The sequence below is a fragment of the Lupinus angustifolius genome, chromosome LG18 (assembly GCF_001865875.1).
Source record: "Lupinus angustifolius cultivar Tanjil chromosome LG18, LupAngTanjil_v1.0, whole genome shotgun sequence".
Taxonomy (NCBI): domain Eukaryota; kingdom Viridiplantae; phylum Streptophyta; class Magnoliopsida; order Fabales; family Fabaceae; genus Lupinus; species Lupinus angustifolius.
The window spans coordinates 13921470-13931996 of record NC_032026.1 but is presented as its reverse complement, the minus strand read 5'-3'; the positions used below and the strand labels follow the sequence as shown (position 1 = coordinate 13931996).

The 10527-nt window shown below is 32.6% G+C and overlaps 2 protein-coding genes across 7 annotated transcripts in view; one reads left to right on the top strand and one right to left on the bottom strand.

Moving 5' to 3' along the window:
• Positions 787 to 10527, top strand: part of LOC109333202 (subtilisin-like protease SBT1.5) — an 18676-nt gene continuing 8935 nt past the window's right edge. Inside the window, exons 1-11 of one of the 2 annotated variants that reach the window (XM_019568544.1) lie at positions 787 to 981; positions 1072 to 1166; positions 1248 to 1345; positions 1466 to 1627; positions 2558 to 2669; positions 2769 to 3297; positions 3380 to 3474; positions 3570 to 3812; positions 4062 to 4176; positions 4269 to 4461; positions 4702 to 5283. In XM_019568544.1, the coding sequence (XP_019424089.1) occupies positions 889 to 981; positions 1072 to 1166; positions 1248 to 1345; positions 1466 to 1627; positions 2558 to 2669; positions 2769 to 3297; positions 3380 to 3474; positions 3570 to 3812; positions 4062 to 4176; positions 4269 to 4461; positions 4702 to 5264 (2298 nt within the window). In that variant the 5' untranslated portion in view covers positions 787 to 888 and the 3' untranslated portion in view covers positions 5265 to 5283. Of the gene's footprint in view, positions 982 to 1071; positions 1167 to 1247; positions 1346 to 1465; positions 1628 to 2557; positions 2670 to 2768; positions 3298 to 3379; positions 3475 to 3569; positions 3813 to 4061; positions 4177 to 4268; positions 4462 to 4701; positions 5332 to 10527 lie in introns of those variants that run through there. The other variant, XM_019568543.1, reaches the window with a different exon arrangement.
• On the bottom strand, positions 6523 to 8568 carry LOC109333203. Of its 5 annotated transcripts, none has more exons than XM_019568546.1 (2): positions 8438 to 8568; positions 6523 to 7194 (listed from the first exon to the last, which is right to left on the bottom strand). In XM_019568546.1, the coding sequence occupies exon 2, from the start codon at positions 7176 to 7178 to the stop codon at positions 6747 to 6749; it is 432 nt and encodes a 143-aa protein (XP_019424091.1). In that variant the 5' UTR covers positions 7179 to 7194; positions 8438 to 8568; the 3' UTR covers positions 6523 to 6746. The 5 variants fall into 5 exon arrangements, with proteins under 5 accessions (XP_019424091.1, XP_019424090.1, XP_019424093.1 ...); XM_019568545.1 differs by having other exon boundaries at positions 6523 to 7212; positions 8438 to 8567; XM_019568548.1 differs by having other exon boundaries at positions 6523 to 7195; positions 8458 to 8562.

Here is a 10527-nt window from a genome sequence, read left to right as displayed (position 1 = left end):
AAAACTCAGGGGTGTGAGTGTAATTTAATCTTAAAAAAACGATAACGACTAAGATCATGTTTTTTCTTTATTATTCGAGTTGAGATGCAAAACTGATCATCAATACGACTTCTTCTATTTCCCAAGGTAATGAGAACAGTCTACAACGAGTATTATGGGTGTTTAATTCTAGATCGATTTAAAAATAAAATCGAAAAGCAATCTAAAATAAAGTAAAGCTGCAAAATTCGAATGTAATTAGGTTGCATTATATTTTAAAAACAGATCGCTTTGATTCTATTTTTGGTTCCAACTATCTAAGTCAGACCAAATTAATGTGGTTAATTATGGGATGCAAATTTGTTTTTGTTTTGTTTTTGTTGTTAACCATTGTTTTAGAACTGCTCTACATTATTGTTGTTAACTATTAATACCTCTTTTACAACTCTTTTTTTTGTTAGAATTAATATTTTAGTTATGATTATGAGTTTTTAAAGTGTATATATGTAGTTTCAATTTTGTATAAAAACTAATTGAAACCATACGTAAACTGAATATAATATTTAGATCGAATTAGGTAAGATATCTTAACATAAATAAACTAAACTCGATCAATCTACAAGGCAATTATACAGTATAACTGTCATATTGTACCGATATGGAAATCATTTTAGCTGTTTTCTAGTTTGAACTAACCGGTATGATATTTATAGGTGTAATATATTCTCTCATTAACTTGATATTTGTAAATCACTCCCTCTATAAGAATGAAGAATCCATATAGAGTTTCTGCATCAATAAATTATGAAATATTGAACTGGTAGCCATTTTGCTAATACCCTTCATTGTTTCTTCTCTATCACCATATGTTACTAACCTGCTTTTAGCCAAAAGTTGGAACTTTAAACAATGTATTCTTCCAGTTATGCTAGAAGCAGTACCTTCCTGTATCTGATTCTTGCAGTGCTTATTGCAAAAGCTAGCTTTTGCTTTTCTGCCAAGGTATGATTTTTATAACCTCCTACTAGTATTTTGGTTTTGGGTGGCTTAACTAAACCATGAAATCTAGGACTAATTATGTGGCACTTGCAGGTTTATGTAGTGTACATGGGAAGCATAACTGACCAAGACTCAGATGATATTGTGAAAGAAAACCATCAAATTCTTGCTTCTCTTCATAGTGGAAGGTTAGAATTATTGTTTTCATTTGGAAAATTATGCAGTTGTTTAAATATGATTCATTTTACCCATTGAGCATGTTTTAACAGTATTGAGCAAGCACAAGCTTCCCACATTTATAGCTATAGGCATGGTTTCAGAGGCTTTGCAGCCAAGTTAACTGATGAACAAGTTTCTCAGGTGTCAAGTAAGTCAGTGATTTTTTTTCCTTTTTTTCACTCTCTCTTGTAACTACTGAAAGACAATACTCATATACTTCTTAACACAATGTCCTCATGTAATGTTTTTTGTGTTGAAATATGAGCAGATATGCCAGGAGTGGTTTCTGTTTTTCCCAATTCTATAAGAAAGTTGCACACAACTCGTTCATGGGACTTCCTGGGACTTGCAAATAATAATGAAGCTGCAGAGGTTGTAGGACACTCCATCAAAAACCAAACAAATATCATTGTTGGTATCCTTGATACAGGTGAGGAGTGCTGAATCCTTTATGTTTACTCTTACGTATCCAAACTATTTTTCAGATTACATTGCCCTTATTAGGATTTGTTGTTTTGTAAAGAATGCTAACAATGTTGTGAATTGTTGTTGTCATAACTACTAGTAATAGATATTCATTAATGCCAACCAACATAAAACAAGACTGATTTAATATATATATACGGATAATGTAAATGTTTTTTATACTGTCAGTAAGACATATACTCATTCATATTTAACCATTATTAACTCTCAAACAAAAGTAGTACAAATCAACAGTGGATGATATGCTGATAGTATAAAAAACTTTACACTCACGTGCATATATTTTAAACTCAAAGTATTATAGTGCCATTTGTATTATAGTGCCTAATGGAGTGAGTGGTCGTCACATTGTTCCTATGTACAACATGCCCCTTTTCGTCATGGTCCACAAAGACATAATATTAATCGGTTCACAACAGTTTCCACACTTCATTTATTTCTTGTGTAGCAGAAACTTATATCTTTATCCCTCTACTTTTAGGAATGGTAGTTAAAGGAAACTATAGTATGACTGAGAACACTGCTTCATGTACCCAAAAAAAAGATCATAGCTTCATGTGACATCATTATGACATTCAAGTTCTTGCTTATGAGAACTTAAAGAATATGGGACGAGAGCTGAAAAATATAAAATGTTAAAAATTATGATTAAGAGTGTCTAATATATATATATATATATATATGTCAGACAAAGATACGATAACTATTATGAAGTGTATGTTCTTCCTAGGTGCTAATACAAATTACAATTAGTGTCCAAGATATAAAATTTAAGTAACACACCGGAGAAATGGTTAGGGAAGTTGATATTACTGGGATTTTGTTAATAAATGGAAATCATGGTGTGTTTTATTCATGATAACTATTCATATAGGATTTTGGCCTGAGTCCCCAAGCTTTAGAGACACTGACATGCCACCAGTGCCACCCGGATGGAAGGGCCAATGTCAAATAGGAGAAGCATTCAATGCTTCATCTTGTAACAGGTTACTGTCTGAACCATATCCACATCTTTCATCTCATTTGACTTATGAACATTAGGTTCCACTTGACCCATTTTCATTGGCTAATCATTTATGTTATAGGAAAGTGATAGGAGCTAGATACTATGCAGGTGGATATGAAGCAGAAAAAGGGTCAGACGAAGATGTTTCTTACAAATCTCCCAGAGATAGCTTAGGTCATGGGAGCCATACTGCTTCTACAGCAGCGGGGCGCTATGTCGAAAACATGAATTATAATGGGCTTGCAGCCGGAGGAGGTAGAGGAGGTGCACCTCTGGCTAGGATTGCTGTGTACAAAGCATGTTGGAAATCAGGTTGTTATGATGCTGACTTGCTAGCTGCATTTGATGATGCAATAAGAGATGGGGTTCACATTATATCATTGTCTGTGGGGGGTGAATCTCCTCAAGCTGACTATTTCCAAGATGCCATATCCTTGGGGTCATTTCATGCTGCTAGGAATGGAGTGCTGGTGGTGGCATCAGCTGGGAATGAAGGAAATCCTAGTTCTGCAACCAACCTGGCACCATGGATTGTCACTGTTGCCGCTAGCGCAATAGATAGGGATTTCACCTCTGATATAATATTAGGAAATGGTGTCAACATCACGGTAAAGCTTAATCGCCACTTTTATGTCGTATATTTTCTGCACTCTTGGTGGTCTCTTGACTAATTCACTAAACCTAAAGCAGGGTGAAAGTCTCAGTCCGTTGGGATTGAATGCCTCCACAAGAATAATTTCTGCAGCTGATGCCTTCTCAGGAGATTTTACGCCTTATCAATCCAGGTGAGGTACAAGGTACTTAGAAGTGAGACAATAAAAATCAATGCAAAAAGGTGGTTTTAATGTTAAATGTTGTTCTTTTTTCTCTGTTTCTGTAGTTACTGTTTAGATAGCTCCCTAAATGCGACCAAGACCAAAGATGTGGTTCTGGTGTGTAGACATGCTGAGAAATCAACAAAGTCAAAGTTGGAAAAGAGTAAGATAGTCCAAAAGGCAGGTGGAGTTGGGATGATACTTATTGATGAAACAAAAACAGGCATAGCCGTCCCATTTGTGATCCCTTCAGCAATTGTTGCAAATATAAGAGGAGAACAGATTCTGTCCTATATCAAGAGCACACGGTATGTATTGCATTCGAGAAATAGGCATTGCTAAGATAGTATTTGACAAACATATCAGAACAGGAAAGAACAAAAGATTACAGAGTAGAGCATTTTAGATCTACTCAAAAGGGTGGAACCAAATACAACAGAACAAAATATCATTTCCTATTATGACCTGTTATATGTCATGTTGTGCTCTGTTGTATCCACATACCATATACTATCTAGAGGCCATTATCTAACCCAACATTCTGTTATGCTGAACAGTAATCCTGTGTCAAGGATATTTGGAGCCAAGACAGTACTAGGAACTCAACCTGCACCCCGTGCAGCAACATTTTCTTCTAAAGGCCCCAATACGTTAACACCAGAAATTCTGAAGGTGATATTCTCATTTATATTCCAATAAGTTCATACAATGCCTTGTTTTTCGTAACTTGATCCTTGAATATTTCTGACTGTACTGCTATTTAGCCTGATATTTCAGCTCCCGGATTAAACATCCTTGCAGCTTGGTCTCCCGTAGCAGCAGCTGGAAACCCGAAGTTCAGCGTTATATCAGGAACTTCTATGGCTTGTCCTCATATATCTGGAATTGCAGCTTTAGTCAAAGCTGTTCATCCTTCATGGTCACCATCTGCTATCAAATCTGCCATAATGACAACAGGTATGACATACTGATGTAGTTTCATAGACGCCTATATGATTTTTCTTAATCAAACATCAATAATAATCCTTAACTAAATTAAGTTTTATGTCCCTAAATACCTTTAAATCTAGATACTGAGCACTAATGAAAATTTAATTATATGACACAAAAGGGAAAGAAAAGAACATTGTGCATAACTTACCGTGTACATGCTTCATTATTTCCACTGAAGAAACTAATCAGAAATTCAATTTGCAGCTACAATTCTTGATAACCACCAAGAACCCATTAAAGCGGATCCTGATGGAGCAATAGCTAATGCCTTTGATTATGGATCAGGGTTTGTGAACCCCACAAGAGCTCTTGATCCTGGTCTCATCTATGATTCACAGCCAGAAGACTTCGTTGCATTCCTCTGTTCACTTGGTTATGATAAGAAGTCACTGCGTCTTGTTACAAGGGACAACAGTACATGTGATGGGGCATTCAAAACTCCATCTGACCTCAACTATCCATCTATTGCAGTGCCAAATCTTAAAGACAAATTTTCAGTAACTCGGGTTGTGACTAATGTTGGAGAAGCAACAAGTACATATGAAGTTGCAGTGGTTCCTCCTGCTGGAGTTAATGTTACTGTTGTGCCAAACCGTTTAGTCTTCACAACAATAGGACAGAAAATCAAGTTTACTGTGAAATTCAAAGTTGCTGCTCCTTCAAATGGCTATTCATTTGGGTTATTGTCATGGAAGAATGGAAAACGACAGGTTAACAGTCCTTTAGCTGTTAGAGTTGCACCACCAAGCTTTGGGTCCTTTAGATAACAAAGCTTGTAAATTATATGTTAGTGCTATTTGTACCCCCCTCCCCATCCCAAATAAGAAGGGGTAATAAAATTAATCTTTTACCTTTAAATAAAAAATTAAAAAATGTTGAATAATTATTTAGTTATTAAAGCATAAATTTTTACCTGTACAAAAGTAAAAAGCTGTTAACATGTAATATGCTTGTCAAAACTCTATTCTATACTTTCATAAACCTAATTAGTTGACATCCTTCATATTTACCTAATAACTTCAACATAAAAAAACTGGAATCCAAATGCCCTTGTCTTTCAATCTAAAGAAAAAATCTAGATCCCTTAACTAAATTTTATAATACTCTACCTGATAACTTCAAATTAAAATTAAGTTTATCTTAGACGTATCCATCTTAGAAAATTAGAAATCCATGTACCACAGGTACCTGAGCTATATATATATATAGCTAGTTCCTCCAATATCTGTTAAAATGATCCTTAATCCATTTAGAAATTTCTACATCTTTTCTCTTTTGAAATTCTTCCTTACATCAGCAAGACGCCTCTGATCCTTTGCTGAAAGCTAGAATTGTTTTATTTTCCAAGCTAATAAGGCTGCCTTCACCAACAAGCAAAAAGGAAACAAGGAAGTAAAAGAGTAATCCCAAATCCCTATTTTGGGTTGTAATCTATTGCAGAATCAATCATGCTATGACATTGCACATGTTCAGTTAGATTTGAAACAACAACTTTGTTCTACATAACCTAGAATCATGAAAACTACTCTCGCTTAGCCGTATTTTGAATGATATAGCATTAGTATGCATGTACTCTATCCAGACTCCATCCATATGCAGCTTGAACTCTTGGTTACTTCCCCTTATGCAAGAGCAAAGCCATCCTTAGTACTACCTCCATCCAAAAAAGATAGTAAAAAAATACAAAGAAAACTAAACAAAAAATGTCAATATTTTTATGACAGAGGGGGTATTTAGCAATCATATTTTATTTCCTGGTAATGAACCTCTGCTGGTATAACCTGGTTCAATGCATTAGCTGCAGAACACTCAAACTGTCAAATTCATGTGATACTGTGTCACCTTCTTCCATAACCACTTTCTACAGTAAACTTCATTCCAGCTAATCCCCAAGTTCATCCATTGATAGAATCATAGAATTTTGTGTTGCTTTTCAAAACAATATATCATAATTGACATAGCAACTAACAGATTCCAGATGGTAAATAAACAACCACATTAAAAAATATGAAGAATCCACCACGATTAAAGACATAAAATGATCAAAACTTATACCAGCATTCTAGACATTAATGATCTAAGGGTAGAGTTTTAGATTACAAATTTTCTACAAATGTTTTTTATCCATCCAATTTCTATAAAGTTACACAAAAGGAGCCAAACATTGACTTCTATTTTAGGCACTATAACATATAAGTGTCAAGTTCAGAAGATGAAATCACATACACAGTGCTAGATAACTGCAAAAATTAGGAATGCATCTCCGATGGCTCAACAAGTCCTTCCATTACAACAAGCTGATCAAGCAGTGCAATCTTCTCATCTTCAAGGGTCTTCACCTCATCTTCAACATCTCTTAACTCTTTTCCCAATGCAAAGCTCTCATCCTCCAGCATCAAATACTTCCGCCTCAATGTCCGATACTCATTTCCACCTGCAGAGGAGTCGGGTAATGAATCTGAGTTTGAACCCTCTTGTTTCTGAAAAGATGGTGAAACTTCAGTCATCAAGTGTCTTTTGGAACCCTTATGTCCTGATTTCAGTGACATAGGAACCAGTAAGTCTTCCTTGACATTACTCCCTTGCAACTGATATAAAGATGCCTGCTGACTTGAGCTTTTTTTCTTCTTCGGTTTGTTATTCATGATCTCCTTTGACAAAGGAATCCTTGGATCTTGCATCTCTCACCAATAGTAACTGCAGAATAAGAAAAACCTATAACAGCACACATTATCTTTAAGTTACTTAAAGTTAAAAAAGATTGAAAAATAAAAATAGATTACTAACATGATAAATAATATGGGATGTCATTGGATGAAAGTACAACTTCAAAGATAGATTGAAACAGAAAACAGTGATGTTATTTGAGCATCAAGTTCTGAAAATTGTATTTGACACTGTATAAATTGTCTCTATTTCTGACTTACTTTTTATCTTCTTTGTATACAAGCATTTCAAAAATACATTAAAAGGGGGTTTTTCTAACCATCACCTTTAGGCCAATGGATAAGCAACCCGTAAGTGTAAAGTCAATCCAGGAAGTTGTGTATATAATTTTAAGAGTCAACATTTTAAGTTTTCCAAGAATGAGATCACACATTTGGTTTCTTATTCATTGCCCTTAGGGACAATGGTTAGCACTTAGCAAAACCCTTTAAAAATGTGCTTCCAGGTAAAGAAACATTTTCAAAAGAAAATGCTTTCAAGTAAAGGGAAGTTATCCGGACTCCTAAGACTGAGAGAGGAGTTTAAATTCGATCAACAGTTAATGTAAATGCTATCGTTAAAACAAAAAATGCTACATCATTGCAATAACTAAACTAAGTATCTCACTTTCACTTCTAATAGTAATAGCTTTAATAAACAGAAAGTGCCATATGATTATTGATGGCGTAATGAAGTACCCATTGAAAACCTCAATTAAATTATTCAGACTAACTACCCCAAACATGCTTTCATATTGTTCAAGAAATTCTCGAATTGCAATAATCACACATAAGCAGAACAGAAAGTTAATTTAGTTGAATGATACAAAGAGCATACAGATTTTCAGAAGCAACCAAAATACATGTTCATCCTTCCATATCCCAAAATTTAGGTCTCAGGCCTAGTTTCTTTTATAGCAAGTTATCTAATACACCCTTCTAAAAAAACCTATAATCTGAAACATAAAACTACTATAATGTCAAATATACAAAAACACAAAAGCTATTAGATTCGCACTTACCCAGACAACCCTATAATCTTAAACATGAAAGCAACAAAAAAACACAAATGGGAATTGAAAACAAAACAAAAAACGAGCAAATTTAAATTCAAAATCACATCTTTACGAAACATACATTTGATATCCAATATAGAATAGAATAATTAAAGGGAAAAAATAAATTGGGTTGAAATTTAGAGGAAGCAGATATGAATGAGGAAGGGACGGGCAAACCAGAAGGGAATTGAATTATGGTGGCGAAAACAGTGATGTGTTGAGAGTTGAAAGATAAAGGAAATTAGGGTTCAATGTGTGTGTATATATATAACTGCAACTGTTATAGTTTTATTATACAGAGAACGATTATTAACAGAAGAAGAAGATAATTAAAAAGATGGTGATGGGTTTGGTGGGACCCTCGCTAAGTAGTAACTGATTACGTGTTTTCTTATCATTCGTTGATAGGTTAACCCCTCAACGTCATTGTCTTGTGTAATTGTGTTCTCATTATCATTTTTTTTTTCACTTTACTTCTTTTTTTATACCGTTTAAGGATGGAAGAGGTCACTTGTCATTAATGGTATTTCATTTTATTTCTTAAATTAATAATATATTAATATGAGAATAAAATAAAAAATTTAAAAGTAAAAAGTAATAAAATAAAACACTTTAATAGACTTAGGATATAGAATAGAACATCATTTAAGATATATGATCACTATCTGTTTATGGAGAGGGTTGAACATCTACTCTACTAGAAGAATATGTTACTTCTTATGATATTTTCTCTATTCAAAAATATATATTTAAGTTTAAAATTTAATAAAAAAATATTTTTCTAATCAATTATAGAAAGTAACCTATGTAGTATCATAATATTTGAGACACAATATGTGTTCCCTCAATTAAGTCACATTGTTATATCATCATACTAAATTTTCTTATAAATCTCACTACTCATGTCATTTATAAATGAATCATTAATAAATAAAATATTACATTGTGATATATGTCTTTTTTGTGGACATAAGGACTAGTATGAGAATATATAGGTAGAGGTGACAAAATTATCCACAATCCATCCAAATTAAATCCATCAAAATTCATTTATTAAAGCTAATGAATTTAAATAGATATAATTCAATGGATAGTGTTGATAATGAATGGATTCAAATTCATTCATTATATGCAATAAATATCCATAGATATATTTGTTTGGATGAATATCTAATACATTCATAAAAATAAAAACAAAAACAAACATGAAAAATATAAATCAATGTTATTAATATTGTATCGATCAAACCGGTCAGAGTAGTAGTATACTAGTATGGTGGTTCAATCGGTAGTTCACTATTAAATTGTATATTGGTGAAGATAAATATTCATATATTTTATACTAATATTAATGTTGAAAAACCAATAAAGAAAACAATAACTATTTTTATTTATATCACTTGTTAGAAAATGAATATTCTACGTCATGTTTTAGATGTATAGAAATATAGTAATTGTGTGTTTGGTCATTTATACAAATATTTTGGTAAAAATAAATCATTTTTATTAAAAAATTATTTTAAATGAAACCAGTCTTTATGACTACTACAATTCAATTGAAAATCAGTCAATATTAATATTGATTCAGCGGTTTACTGGTTGAACCAACTAACACAAACCAATTTTGATATTAGTGATATAAACTACTCTTTTCCTAACAAAATGATTACTTCAACGGTATTTTTTTTCATAAAATCATTCTTTCAAAAAGTTTCTATAATAATTGATATAACATTTTGTGTCATGATTAAGAACAAGAAAAAACGCATGATTGCACAATACAATATGTTTGATCTCACCTACATTGTTACCTTTCAGTAGCTTTCACATGTAAATTTAAATACTAAGATTTTTTTTAAAAACACTTTTAAAAATATTTTTTAAATTGATTTTTAAAAATACTTTATTAAATTATAATTTTTAAAACGATTTTTATCCTTCGAAAAATGCTTTAGTACATATTAAAAAATGGATTGGATACTCATCCATCAAATCCATTAAAATGGATATATATGGATGGAATGGATGGATTGGAATCCATTGAATATGAGTGGATTAGATAGTTTAGCAATGTGATTTTATGGATTTATATGGATTGGTGAATGATTTTTCATCCATTCATTATGATTCAAATTCATATACATCTAAATTCATCCAATTGTCACCCCTAATGTACGGTGACACATACCTCATAAAGTTAAATTCATATTTGTCATTCCTTAAATGAAGGTTGCATAGGATTAAGTTAAGAACTTTCTATTACACAT